At 45.2% G+C, this 15,345-nt stretch overlaps 1 protein-coding gene across 1 annotated transcript in view; it reads right to left on the bottom strand.

The window, feature by feature from the left end:
• PTGER3 (prostaglandin E receptor 3) overlaps positions 1-12,587 on the bottom strand; it is a 66,704-nt gene extending 54,117 nt beyond the window's left edge. The window contains exon 1 of the mRNA XM_068239229.1: positions 11,666-12,587. Coding sequence (XP_068095330.1) covers positions 11,666-12,511 — 846 coding nt within the window. The 5' untranslated portion in view covers positions 12,512-12,587. The remainder of the gene's footprint in view (positions 1-11,665) is intronic.
• Between the last annotated feature and the right edge of the window lie 2,758 nt (positions 12,588-15,345).

Genomic DNA, 15,345 nt, shown 5'->3' with positions numbered 1-15,345 from the left:
GTGACGGGACAACACTCCCCTACTGCCTACAATTAGCACTGCAATTAGCACCTTGAGATTGTAGCATTCGGTGCTCTGACATCGTATCAATCTGTGCAATAATATGAGTGGTATGGATGGAAGTGTGTGGAGTCAGCTGACCAATTGAAACACGGCCGTGTTTTTAGGGGGGATAAGGGGTTGTTGTAGGAGGTGTTCAAGATATAACAATAAATTTTGATACTGTTTTTTGAAGATACTCTCTGCAAGTCTTTTTTGTAGGATGCAAAAAGCCCCAGGTAAGTTATACTGGTAGATTGCTTTGCCCAAGCGATGGCTGAGAGCATTGATTTCCCCACTCACCCGTCTCCCCGAGACATCACCTGCACTGCTTTGTCAGCACCTGCTGCCCCCCCCACCTCCCCCAAGCCTCTGCCTTGCAATATTACCCAGATGGAGAGAGGACACGGACCAGCAGAAGAACAGGCTTCCCCACAGATTATTATGGGGTTATCCCACTGACTGCTAATGTCTCCATTTCTGAGTTGTCATTAGTGAAAGTGGACCTGAACTCTTGCACAAGGCAGAAGGAAAACAGAAGAAATGCACCCTGTGTGTATTTAGAGAGTTTAGCCTGTCTAATTCCCCCTTATCTGTGACTAATCACAAGTTGTAATTTGATCTCGCAGCTGTGTCAGCTGGCTGCTACAGCAGGGCAGCTAATTTGAAAGCACAGGATGTTAACCCTGTGTCTGTTTCCGGGAAAGCAGGAAGTAGATTAGCTGCATGCTTGTTTCAGGTGTGTGATTCAGCCACTACTGCAGCCAAAGAGGTCAGCAGGACTGCCAGGCAACTAGTATTGTTTAAAAGGAAACATCTATATCCCTCTCAGTTTAGGTTCCCTTTAAAGATAGCAGCCCTTTTCACTCAAATTAAAAATGGATTTGTCTGCGTTCAGCGGGATCCGTGTTCAAAACATGAATGGCCCTTCCCTACTATCCATGGCGGCCTGGAGGGGGAATAGTAATTAACGCCATCTAGTGGATGCGCCCGGCTAATGGAAAAGTACCCAAAAAGGATCCGTTTCAAACGGACCCGATCCTGAACTGACAAGTGTGGACCTAGCCATAAGGGTTAAACCATGAACTGGCTCCTCTATCTGCTGCAGTCTCCAGTTCTGCTTACCTCTAATGGCCCTGATGAGGGAGTCTCCCAACCTCTGTCTCTCCTGCTGGTAATTATATTAGATAATATAGCAGATGCTCCAAAACGTCTAGGTGGAGGGAAGAGAAGCAGGAACTATGGCTGGCAGACACACCACCTCTGATGCTCCCAAAGCTAGCTATAGGCCTAGTGCACACCAGAGCGGTTCTGCTGCGGTTTGCGATCCGCTTGCGGGTGCGGATCCGCTTGGTCAATGTATTTCAATGGGCTGGTTCACACCAGAGCGGGAGGCGTTTTGCTGAAACGCATACTCCCGGGCTGCTGCAGATTTTGGATTGCGGAGGCGTTTCTGCCTCAATGTTAAGTATAGGAAAAACGCAAACCGTTCTGAAAAAAACTGCACTTCAGAGCGGTTTTCCAGGCGTTTTTGTTACAGTAGCTGTTCAGTAACAGGTTTACTGTAACAATATCTGAAATCTACTACACCAAAAATGCTTCCCAAAACCGCAAAATGCTAGCTGAAACGCTACAGAAAAAGAAGAAAAAGTGTTTCAAAATCTGCTAGCATTTTGTGGATCTGCTAGCGGTTTTTGGTGTGCACCAGGCCATAGATCAGTGTTTCTCAACATTTTATTTCTATGTACCCCTATTAAAACCCTGTACTCACCAAGTACCCCCTGCATAGTAAACATTATCACAGGTACCCCACTACCCCTTGACAAATATATATTTAATCCTAGCACATGATACTTGGTTCCTAAACCATTTCCAAGCATTTACTATTGCTTTTAATTAGCTAAAATACAAATCTGGTGTTGTTTAAATAAGATTTATAATTTTCTTAAACTATAAATTTGTTGTTCTTGGTTAAGTATATCACGCCTGAGTACCCCCTGGAACCATCAGAACTACCCCCTGGGGTACACGTACCACATGTTGAGAACCTAGGCTATAGATTATACCAGCGCTGGACAATTCCCAGGAGCCCAGCAGCAAAGCTCCCTACAAATCTCAGCTGTTGTCACTGAGGTTCACTCCCAACCACAGCACAGACCTGGGACTCCACCTGGGCTTCTTGCAGCGAGATGCTAATGTACTGTGCATGTAGCCTTATGCTGTGATGTTTGCACAATACATTAGCAGCTTGCTTAAAGAAGTCCAGGTGGAGACCCAAATCTTTGCATGCTTCACTGGACAGTGACCCTCAGGCCAGGGATTTCTGGTTTTGTCTTCCTGGTACAAATATGGCATACATATAAGGGGTCAGGCCCAGGGCCCACATGCAGCACTTTTTCAGTGTTTGCCGATCGCCTGCAGTGCCAGTGAAGCATAATTTTATTGACTGTATGCTTCACTGTATGTGGCGCAACGCGCTGATCACATGCTTCACTTTCCAGATCAGTTCCATTCCCTCTATCACTGGAAACGAAATGCAACTCCCCATCTGAACTCTTGCACAGGACAGAAGGAAAACACAGAGAAATGCACCCTGTATGTATATAGAGAGTTTAGCTTGTCTAATCCCTCCTCATCTGTGACTAATCACAACTGTAATTTGATCCCTCCGCCGTGTCAGCTGGCTCCCTCCGCAGAACAGCTAATTTGTAAACACAGGATGTTAACTCTATGGCCCATATGCAATTCAATTCTTCACCTGACTTTTCTCCTAGGTGATATTTTGAAACTTGTCAATAAAATGACTTTTAAACCATCAGCAAGCAACAAAAATGCTCAAAATAATTTTGACAGTACTTTTTGATACTTTTTCCATTGCAAAGTGCTAAATTGTTATTTTAAATGGAAGATGAAAATGTTTCTTGTAGGAGAAAACTCAGGTGAAAAAGTGAATTGCATTTGGCCCCATGTCTGCTTCCATGAAAGCAGGAAGTAGACAACCTGCAGATTTATTGCAGGACTTGTATCAGCTGTAGCAAATAAATGTTTTTCTTTAAAGGTTAGTATGCTGCTGCTTATCTTATAGAGCAGAGAGGAAGCTCTGAGTTCAGGTCTGCTTTGTCAGCATGTTTAGCTGGCTTGTGTGATATTATGCAGCCCTACAGCAGGGAGACCGGGAACTTGTTGAGTTATTATTTTGTAGGTTTATAAAGAGGCAGCGAAATCTGACTCAGCCTGGCTGGAACTTGTAATCCAACATTTTTACAGCGAATACGGAATCAAAAAACCTGTTAGTGGAAGCTGAAGAGATGTGAGATGGTTCAGGTCCCCTGATTATACTATAAATGATATTGTGGCATTCGCAACCATAGCTCAGTGGGTAACACTCCTGCCCACCAACCTGCATTGCAGATACACTCGTAGCTGCACAGAGATTGTATACTGTCTCCGTGTCTCTGCGCGGTGTCTTTGGGTGCTGCGCTTCCTCCCACAATCCAGTAACACGCTGGTGGGAGAAGTTAAACAGGATCTGGAGTGTGATGGGGGCGTTACACTGTGATATCCTCAGAAGAGGCAGAAACTGATGTGAGCTGGGCCAGTTCTAGACTTTTTTCTGCCTGAGGCAAACTTATGGGGATGTCCCCCCCTTTCCCGATTTGGAATGATCGCACAGCACCCTAAAATTTACTCTGCTTCATTGAATGTTCTCAGTCAGCGAGGGAGCACATGCAACAACTTGAGACACGACGTGCTGCAGCTCAACACAATAACACGCTGGCTGGCTGCGAGTCAGTGACACAGTCGGTGAACACAGTACAAACATGCTGCCTCTGTAATCACTGCCCATGATGCAATTGTTTCACCTTGCTTCATGAGAGAACCGGCCCTGGATGTGAGTAGTTCTACACAGCCTGCAAAGTGCTGCCAGATATGCTAATGCTATAAAAATACAGGAAATGGGAAGTGATCTGAACCACTGAGCTCCAATGGACAACAACAGCTTTTGAGGGACGTCCCCAGGGACACCCCGTCACCCCCCCCCCCCCCCCCCACCCGCATGAGTAAATGTAACTGCCAGCTATTCCCTTAAAATGTCTGCGTTAGATAGTTGCTCAGTTTACGTACACAATCCTCATCACAGATGGGATATGTAGGATGTGACAATCTTATTACTAGAGATTATTATTATTATTAGAGATATAGTTCTCACCACCAGTATGGAGCTATAGTTCTCACCATCGGTATGGAGCTATAGTTCTCACCATCGGTATGGAGCTATAGTTCTCACCATCAGTATGGAGCTATAGTTCTCACCATCAGTATAGAGCTATAGTTCTCACCATCAGTATGGAGCTATAGTTCTCCCCATCAGTATGGAGCTATAGTTCTCCCCATCAGTATGGAGCTATAGTTCTCCCCATCAGTATGGAGCTATAGTTCTCACCATCAGTATGGAGCTATAGTTCTCACCATCAGTATGGAGCTATAGTTCTCACCATCAGTATGGAGCTATAGTTCTCACCATCAGTATGGAGCTATAGTTCTCACCATCAGTATGGAGCTATAGTTCTCACCATCAGTATGGAGCTATAGTTCTCACCATCAGTATGGAGCTATAGTTCTCACCATCAGTATGGAGCTATAGTTCTTATCATCAGTATGGAGCTATAGGTCTCACCACCAGTATGGAGTTATAGTTCTCACCATCAGTATGGAGCTATAGTTCTTACCACCAGTATGGAGCTATAGTTCTCACCAGCATTATGGAGCTATAGTTCTTACCACCAGTATGGAGCTATAGGTCTCACCATCAGTATGGAGCTATAGTTCTCACCAGCTTTATGGAGTTATAGTTCTTACCACCAGTATGGAGCTATAGGTCTCACCACCAGTATGGAGCTATAGTTCTCACCATCAGTATGGAGCTATAGTTCTCACCATCAGTATGGAGCTATAGTTCTCACCATCAGTATGGAGCTATAGTTCTCACCATCAGTATGGAGCTATAGTTCTCACCACCAGTATGGAGCTATAGTTCTCACCATCGGTATGGAGCTATAGTTCTCACCATCGGTATGGAGCTATAGTTCTCACCATCGGTATGGAGCTATAGTTCTCAGCATCAGTATGGAGCTATAGTTCTCAGCATCAGTATGGAGCTATAGTTCTCAGCAGCATTATGGAGCTATAGTTCTCACCATCAGTATGGAGCTATAGTTCTCACCAGCATTATGGAGCTATAGTTCTCCCCATCAGTATGGAGCTATAGTTCTCACCATCAGTATGGAGCTATAGTTCTCACCATCAGTATGGAGCTATAGTTCTCACCATCAGTATGGAGCTATAGTTCTCACCATCAGTATGGAGCTATAGTTCTCACCACCGGTATGGAGCTATAGTTCTCACCATCGGTATGGAGCTATAGTTCTCACCATCGGTATGGAGCTATAGTTCTCACCATCGGTATGGAGCTATAGTTCTCACCATCGGTATGGAGCTATAGTTCTCATCATCGGTATGGAGCTATAGTTCTCACCATCAGTATGGAGCTATAGTTCTCACCATCAGTATGGAGCTATAGTTCTCACCATCAGTATGGAGCTATAGTTCTCACCATCAGTATGGAGCTATAGTTCTCACCATCAGTATGGAGCTATAGTTCTCACCACCAGTATGGAGCTATAGTTCTCACCACCAGTATGGAGCTATAGTTCTCACCATCAGTATGGAGCTATAGTTCTCACCATCAGTATGGAGCTATAGTTCTCACCACCAGTATGGAGCTATAGTTCTCACCATCAGTATGGAGCTATAGTTCTCACCATCAGTATGGAGCTTTTCTTATCATCAGTATGGAGCTATAGTTCTCACCACCAGTATGGAGCTATAGTTCTCACCATCAGTATGGAGCTATAGTTCTCACCACCAGTATGGAGCTATAGTTCTCACTATCAGCATGGAGCTATAGTTCTTATCATCAGTATGGAGCTATAGTTCTCACCATCAGTATGGAGCTTTAGTTCTTATCATCAGTATGGAGCTATAGTTCTCACCACCAGTATGGAGCTATAGTTCTCACCATCAGTATGGAGCTATAGTTCTCACCACCAGTATGGAGCTATAGTTCTCACTATCAGCATGGAGCTATAGTTCTTATCATCAGTATGGAGCTATAGTTCTCACCATCAGTATGGAGCTATAGTTCTCACCATCAGTATGGAGTTATAGTTCTTATCATCAGTATGGAGCTATAGTTCTCACCATCAGTATGGAGCTATAGTTCTCACCATCAGTATGGAGCTATAGTTCTCACCACCAGTATGGAGCTATAGTTCTTATCATCAGTATGGAGCTATAGGTCTCACCACCAGTATGGAGCTATAGTTCTCACCATCAGTATGGAGCTATAGTTCTCACCACCAGTATGGAGCTATAGTTCTTACCACCAGTATGGAGCTATAGTTCTCACCACCAGTATGGAGCTATAGTTCTCACCATCAGTATGGAGCTATAGTTCTCACCATCAGTATGGAGCTATAGTTCTCACCACCAGTATGGAGCTATAGTTCTCACCACCAGTATGGAGCTATAGTTCTCACCATCAGTATGGAGCTATAGTTCTCACCACCAGTATGGAGCTATAGTTCTCACCACCAGTATGGAGCTATAGTTCTCACCACCAGTATAGAGTTATAGTTCTCACCATCAGTATGGAGCTATAGTTCTTACCACCAGTATGGAGCTATAGTTCTTACCATCAGTATGGAGCTATAGTTCTCACCATCAGTATGGAGCTATAGTTCTCACCATCAGTATGGAGCTATAGTTCTCACCACCAGTATGGCGCTATAGTTCTCACCATCAGTATGGAGCTATAGTTCTTACCACCAGTATGGAGCTATAGTTCTCACCATCAGTATGGAGCTATAGTTCTCACCATCAGTATGGAGCTATAGTTCTCACCATCAGTATGGAGCTATAGTTCTCACCATCAGTATGGAGCTATAGTTCTCATCATCAGTATGGAGCTATAGTTCTTACCACCAGTATGGAGCTATAGTTCTTATCATCAGTATGGAGCTATAGTTCTCCCCATCAGTATGGAGCTATAGTTCTCACCACCAGTATGGAGCTATAGTTCTCACCATCAGTATGGAGCTATAGTTCTTATCATCAGTATGGAGCTATAGTTCTTACCACCAGTATGGAGCTATAGTTCTTATCATCAGTATGGAGCTATAGTTCTCACCATCAGTATGGAGCTATAGTTCTCACCATCAGTATGGAGCTATAGTTCTCACCACCAGTATGGAGCTATAGTTCTTATCATCAGTATGGAGCTATAGTTCTCACCATCAGTATAGAGCTATAGTTCTCACCATCAGTATGGAGCTATAGTTCTCACCATCAGTATGGAGCTATAGTTCTCACCATCAGTATGGAGCTATAGTTCTCACCACCAGTATGGAGCTATAGTTCTCACCATCAGTATGGAGCTATAGTTCTTATCATCAGTATGGAGCTATAGTTCTTACCACCAGTATAGAGCTATAGTTCTTACCACCAGTATAGAGCTATAGTTCTCACCATCAGTATGGAGCTATAGTTCTCACCATCAGTATGGAGCTATAGTTCTCACCATCAGTATGGAGCTATAGTTCTCACCATCAGTATGGAGCTATAGTTCTCACCATCAGTATGGAGCTATAGTTCTTACCACCAGTATAGAGCTATAGTTATCACCATCAGTATAGAGCTATAGTTTTCATTTTTTGTGGCTTAAAATGACATAACTTCAGGAAAGCTGCTATCTACAGTATAAGGATCCTCTGTCTTCTCCAGTCTTTCAGGATTTCCCCTTTCCCCCCTCCCCACTGTTTACTGCATTTTACAAAGCAACGCTCTACATCCTTTGGGGCTTTATCAGAATTGAATGAAATAAGCAGTAAAATAATTATTTTTTAACAGATGAAAACACTTAGATGCTGATCTAAAGGGGCCCTCCTCTGACTTATTCCTTTGATGTAAAGGGGCCCTCCTCTGACTTATTCCTCTGATGTAAAGGGGCCCTCCTCTGACTTATTCCTTTGATGTAAAGGGGCCCTCCTCTGACTTATTCCTCTGATGTAAAGGGGCCCTCCTCTGACTTATTCCTTTGATGAAAAGGGGCCCTCCTCTGACTTATTCCTCTGATGTAAAGGGGCCCTCCTCTGACTTATTCCTCTGATGTAAAGGGACCCTCCTCTGACTTATTCCTCTGATGTAAAGGGGCCCTCCTCTGACTTATTCCTCTGATGTAAAGGGGCCCTCCTCTGACTTATTCCATCCAGGCAGGAATCAGGTATAGGCAGGAGGTCGGACCTGTGCTGAGCAACATGTGGATGGTAACTTGAGAATACAATGAAGATAATTCATGATCAGTAATGTCGGGCATACACGGCACGTTTCTGGATGCAATTATGCGCAGATCGAGCCGCTGGCTTGATGCCGGCGCATCCCCACCGGCGCTCCTTATCAGACATTGTCATCGGACCTGTCGGATATTATCAATCGAGCCCATCAGCGGCTCGATTGATAAGGAAAGAAAGTGCCGTGTATGCCCAGCATAAGAAGCTTCGGGATTTCAGATCATCCACGTGGAAAGCTATAGTGCTGCATCTGAGGACTGAAACGTTCTATCACACCTCTCTTCACCTCCTTTCCGGCAATAAACTGATCTAATTACCATATTCTACCTCTTAAATTGGCTATTAGAAGCATCTCAGCCTGTGTGACTCAGGGCCCGTTTCCACTATCGCGAATCTGCATGCGTTTCCTGCATGCAGATTCGCACAGTCAATACAAGTGGATGGGCCTGTTTCCACTTGTCAGTTTTGCTGTGCGTTTTTCTGTGCAGGATTTTTCTGCACGGCAGAGCCCTCAGAATTCGCCTGCGTGTGGAATGCAGGCGAATCGCACACAATGTATTTAATAGGGAAATCGCATGCGCGTTTTTTGCCGCGAATTCGCATGCGAATTCGCATAGGTACCAATGTTAATTCACACAGGCAGTGACATGGTTAAAATCGCATATACCCTCACCTATGCGAATTCGCATGCGAATTCGCGGCAAAAAACGCATGCGGAATCGCATACGCATGCGATTTCATCAGCGGTGGAATCCAGGCGATTCTGCACCGCAATAGTGGAAACGAGCCCTCATACTACATGTTCACTTTAGATTTCCCTTATCCAAAATGACTTTTCCTAATCCGAAAACCTATAGAGTGTGTCTCTCTAGATCCCCCCATGACATGGTCAGTACTGCCTCCTACACACGTGCAACTATTCCGCCCAACTGACTGTTCTGATATCGTGCAGTTGGCCACGTGTGTATAAGATGCTTGAATGACTTGTCCATGTTTTGGATGCGTATCCCTCCCAGTCCTTATATACAAGCATGGCGCTTTAATGATGGATCACTACTTCTAATGAAATGCTGGCAGTTAGGGATGATCAACCAGATGCAAATATTTCCCAGTTCATGCAGGATTATGAACATTTTGTATGCAAACATAAGCGGATTGGGGGTAGGAACACACTAGGCAGAATCACATATGTGTTTCCCACTATGTGCTATAGAAAATGCATATGCAATTCTGTCTAGTGTGTTCCTGCCCTGAAAGAGAACCAATCAATTTATTATAGTTTTTTAATTATTATTATGTAGTATTTATATAGCACCAGCATCCTCCGCAGCGCTGCACAGAGTATATCGTCTTGTCATGTAACTGTCTCTCAGAGGGGCTCACAATCTAATTCCTACCACAGTCCTATGTCTATGTATCGTGTATTTATCGCAGTCTCAGGCAAATTTAGAGAGGGGAAGCCAATTAACTTATCTGTGGGTTTTTGGGGATGTGAGAGGAAACCGGAGTGCACAGAGGAAACTCACGCAGGCACAGGGAGAACATACAAACCCCATACAGATAGTGCCCTGGCCGGGAATTGAAGCAGGGACCCAGCGCTGCAAGGTGAGTGTGCTAACCACTACACCACTGTGCTGCCCTTGGTAGGACCTGCATATTTTTTCATGCAAAATTTACATAATCCTGCATGAACTTGGTATTTGCATTTTATTGATTGTCCCTCCTGACAGTGTGGCACCTAATTTCCCTCCCCATCCAGATTGCCCAAGTGTGTCATTCCAAAACTACAGCATCTCCAGAAATAGAAAGAGTGACACTGCTCTTCTGGATGTAATAAAACATGGATGTTATAGGCACCCTCAATGTGCTGCAGATTCATATATTCATCTATCTGCGGAAACACTCAAGAACTAACGTACCTGAACTTTGGGAAATTTAAAGAGCACATGCAGCAGTTTCAGACTTCTCCTCCCCCCCCCCTCCCCCCTTGAAGTGGACCTGAATCTGAACTCTTGTACAGGAATGAAGGAAAACATAGCTTAACCTGTCTAATCCCCCCTCATCTGTGACAAATCGCAACCGTTTTTGATCTCTCATTTGTGTTAGCTGGCTGCCTCGGCAGAGCAGGTAATTTATAAACACAGGATGTTAACCCTATGTCTGCTTCCACGAAAGCAGGAAGTAGACACACTGCTGATTTATTGCAGGATTTGTATCAGCTGTAACAAAGAAATGTTTGTCTTCAAAGGTTATTATGCTGTTGCTTATCTTTTTAGAGCAGAGAGGAAGTTCTGAGTTCAGGTCCGCTTTGAAGTGCACATGCAGCAGTTTCAGACTGTAAGTTTCCACTGACCCCCCTCCCCCCAACAATTATTTGCTCATCTTATTCTGAGTTCTGAAATAAGCAAGCAGACACTGAGGACTGGTCACTTCCAGGGAATAAGGAAAGAAAGCACTCCTAATAATGCTGAATTCTATCTCACCATAATATCCTAATATGTGGTTATAGGCATTGTTGTATGGGTGCTTACTCTCCTCTTATAAGACATCCTCTTTATTTATTATTAATATAGTGCCAACATCTTCCGCAGCGCTGTACAGAGTATATATAGTCTTGTCACTAACTGTCCCTCAAAGGAGCTCACAATCTAGTCCCTACCATAGTCATATGTCTATGTATGTATCATGTAGTGCATGGTTCATAGTCTAGGGCCAATTTAGGAGGAAGCCAATTAACTTATCTGTATGTTTTTGGGATGTGAGAGGAAACCGGAGTGCCTGGAGGAAACACACACATAGGGGGAGAACATACAAACTCCTTGCAGATGTTGACCTGGCTGGGATTCGAACTGGAGACCCAGCGCTGCAAGGCAAGAGCGCTAACCACTACACCACCGTGCTGCTGCCCACTCTTATGAGACAACAATTTCTACAACCAAATATTAGGATATTATGGCGTGAGATCGAATTCTAACAGGCTGATTCACGTTAGCCTTGGCCACATGGAAAGCAAGAACAGCGCTATTTCTGTGATTTCCACTTAAAATAAGGGGCGTGGGATTCCTGATTAGAGAGGTGTGATGACAATCATGAGTGACACAGAAAGAGAAACTTTCTAAACTTTCAGTAGGATGAGAAGTTAGGGGAGTGGGAACGCTGCGACTTGTCGTCCGCAGAAGAGCAGAGAGCAGGTGTAAAGAGAGGCGGGCTGTACCTACCAGCAGAGGCGACCAGCAGGCAAACAGCACGCACATGATCCCCATCAGCTGGAACAGAGTCTCCATCGTGATCCTCTCCCAGTGCTTGCTGACCTGCGAGGCGGCGCTGCGGCTCCTGCAGCGACTCACCAGCGCTACGATGGTCGCCAGGTTGCAGCCGAAGGTGATCGCCAGCGAGAGCAGCCCCAGCGTGGCGAAGGTAGCCGCGAACGCCACGTCGTCCGTGCTGATAAAGCACCAAGTGCCCGGCCACTGCAACGTGTAGCGCCCCAGCCCCACCAGGGGTAAGAGGGCGAAGGCCAACACCGCCGCCCAGATGCAGAGCAGGACAGTCCCCGTGGCCCGGGTCCTCATGTTGCTGGAGTACCAGTGGGGGGTCCTGATGGCCAGGGTCCTCTCGATAGCCATAGCGCTGGCGATGAAGAGGGGGCACAGCCCGAACATGGTCATGCAGAGCCCGAAGAAGGCGCACAGGTGCCCCGAGGGGTCCACCCTGGCCCACTGCCGCCCGGCCAGGTAGACGGAGATGACGATGGGACTGGTGAGCAGCTGCCCGGTGAAGTCAGTTAGTGCCAGGCTGCCGATGCACAGCAGGAACGAGTGCTTCCTCTTACTCTCCTTCCTCCGGTAGGACTTGTAGATGAGGCTCATGGCCAGGGCATTGCCCACCAGCCCGGTGATCATCATGGCCAGGGAGTAAGCCACCGACACCGACCCCCCTCCTCCGCACCCCCCAGGCAGGCTCAGGTTGCCCCGGCTCCTCTCCTGCTGCAGCCCGCTGGAGATGTTGGGGTCCCACATGCTGGAGTTGTCACAGGCGGCGGCAGCGCTGGTGCTGCTGTCCATGGTGCCCGGCTGCGCCCTGATCCGGGGGTCCCAACCTCATGGCTGTGCGAGAGACACCTGCTGCTGCCGCTCACTGTCGGCCAGTTCCTGAGTATATAAGCTCCGGGGCGGGGGGCGGGGCCAGCGCTAAGAGAGGGGGGCACTGAGTGACAGCAGGGCACTGGGGCATGGCAGGGCACGTTATGTGTTATAATTATATATTCCAAAATGCAGGGAACAGCAGCAAAGAGGGGAGTGCTGATCCCAGGGAGGGGAGGATTGCTTCTGAGAGCAAAAACAGCCTTGAAGAGTCCCAGATCAGCTCAGCCTGCCTCTGATATGGAGATTCAGAGAAAAGAGGAAATCCTACAGTCATTAGATCATAGAAGCAGCAAGTGCCAGGGCTCTGGAGTGGATGTGAGCACCTCAAAATCTGAACAGATGGATGCTGTAGATGCCGCTGCTGCCACCCTGCTGAGCCAAACATCTGCCTGTTACACTTTCTGAATCATTAAAGGGGATTATCTACCCAAAAAAGTTAATCCTTGAGATATGGGCACTTCTCTGCTTGACAAGTTCAGCTGAAATCTGCGATCGCCATATTTAGAAAGCGGAGATTGGTTAGTTCACCACTTTATAGATCAACATAAACATTTGCCACTTTAAAAGTTGGGCACCATAGGCAACAATGTAGGTATTTGCTGCAATCACTGTTTTTTATTATTTAGTATTTATATAGCGCTTTACATAGTGCATATTCATGTCACTGACTGTCCCTCAGAGGAGCTCACAATCTAATCAACAGTGATAGGTCCATTGTAGTCTATGGCCCAATATAAGGGGAAGCCAATTATCTGTATTTTTTTTTTTTTTGGGGGGGGGGGGGGGGGTTGTGGGAGGAAATCAGAGTGCTTGGAGGAAACCCTCACAGACATGGGATGGAATATACAAACTCCATGCAGATAGTGCCCTGGCTGGGATTCGAACTGGGAGACCCAGCAAGGTGAGAGCATGCTTGTTTCAGGTGTGTGATTCAGACACTACTGCAGCCATAGAGATCAGCAGGATGCCAGGCAACTGGTATTGTTTAAAAGGAAATAAATATGGCAGCTTCCATAGGTCTCACACCTCGGGTTCGTTACAGCACAAGTTAATCAATGGTCTGGTTCACATAATTTTTTTTATTCACCTGCAGGAAAAAAAACTTGCAGCCAGTGCGCTGTGGAAGTTATTCATACTTGCGAGTGGCAAAATCTCAGCTGTCCAGAAAAATGCATGCAGTGGTAGCGCGTTTTGTGCCACAGCGGGGGAAGTAAGAACAGCCATACTTAAAGTGAACCTCCAGACTAAAAATCTGCTCAGCAGCACTGAAAAGGCTTGGTGCTTCTTTAACTGTTTCATAGCATCAGAACTTTGTTTTTCTTACCCAAGCCTCATTTTTAGCTGCACAGAAGAAAACTGCCCGGGCATTTTTTCCCCTGATGCAACGCATGATGGGATTTCTGATGTTGTTGTTCTCCTTCTGCTGTTTTGGTGCATTTTTTTTTTTAAACTTGACATTTGAAGCCTAGCGTGCCTAGCTGGGAGGGGTGATCAGGACACAGGACAGTAGGAACTGTGTCTCCTGCTCCTTGTCACCTCCTTTCAACCAAAAAGATGGCTGCCCCCATGAAGTCACAAAGATTTGCCTGTTCTTTTAAAACAGGGTGGGTAAGAGATTATATTACCTATCTATTTTAATTAACATAACTAATGTAACTTAATGACAGTATGTTTGTTTAGGCTGAAGTTCCCCTTTAAAACTATGAATCCAGTCTGCGCCAGTACCGTATATAAAATCTTATCTCCATGTTATAAATGTGGAGTTATAAATAAGCATCAAGGAAGATGCTGGCACTATATAAATCCAAAATAATAATAATAATAAACGGCAATCAGATTTTAAAAGTGGAGGACGACTTTTTTATGAAGTTCTTTATAAATAGGCCCCATACAAAGTGCTATTTTGTTGCTGCTCATCATATATTTTCATAGTACTGGTACGTTCTTCTGCAGACATCCCACATCCTGCAGGCAAGGAGAGCTCATCATCTGCGTATGGGAGAAAGGAGATTTTAGTTACCACCTGTGTAGAAAGGGGTTCTTCAGTGAGGACTGGAACCCACTAGAGCGATTTTGTGAGCGTTTAGGGAGCGAGTCGAAATGCTAGCGATTTCCGTAAACGCTCAGCTAATGTTCATGGATGGGAAAAATTCCACTGGAGCGATTGCGATGACCAAAATCGCAAACGCAGGACATGCAGCATTTTTAGCGTTTCTGCAATGTAAAGTATATAAACGCTGGCGTAATCGCTCGTCAAAACCTACACAGAGCGATTTTGCAAGTGTTTTTACATTACTGCACACTGTAAAAATGTTTAATTAATTGAAAGGACCAATCAGAGTTAAAAACGCTAATCGCTACACAATCGCTGGCAAAACGCTTACACTTTTGAAAATTGCTACCAAAAACGCCAGAAAACGCTCATGAAATCGCTTACAAAACGCTCATACAAATCGCTAGCGATTGCGATTAGTGATAGCGATTTGTAGTGGGTTCCAGGCCCGAGAGTGGTTAAATTGTGGAATATCTTACTAAAGGAAGTAGTTATGGCAAATTCTGCATTTACAAGAGTTTGTGTTTTTTGCAAAAATTGAAACTAACGTAATGAATAAAATTGCTTTTTTATAATATTTATTTATAAATTATTATTTAGTCATTGCTTGCCCATTGTAAAACCTTTCCTCGCCCTGATTAACATGCTGAAATGTATCACTGGTCCCAACATTTTTAGCCCTGTCAGGTACAGCTTTGTG

Source organism: Hyperolius riggenbachi, chromosome 6 (assembly GCF_040937935.1).
Source record: "Hyperolius riggenbachi isolate aHypRig1 chromosome 6, aHypRig1.pri, whole genome shotgun sequence".
In the NCBI taxonomy this organism is placed as follows: Eukaryota; Metazoa; Chordata; class Amphibia; order Anura; family Hyperoliidae; genus Hyperolius; species Hyperolius riggenbachi.
The sequence above is the reverse complement of the archived record's forward strand: the minus strand, read 5'-3'. Positions and strand labels throughout refer to the sequence as shown.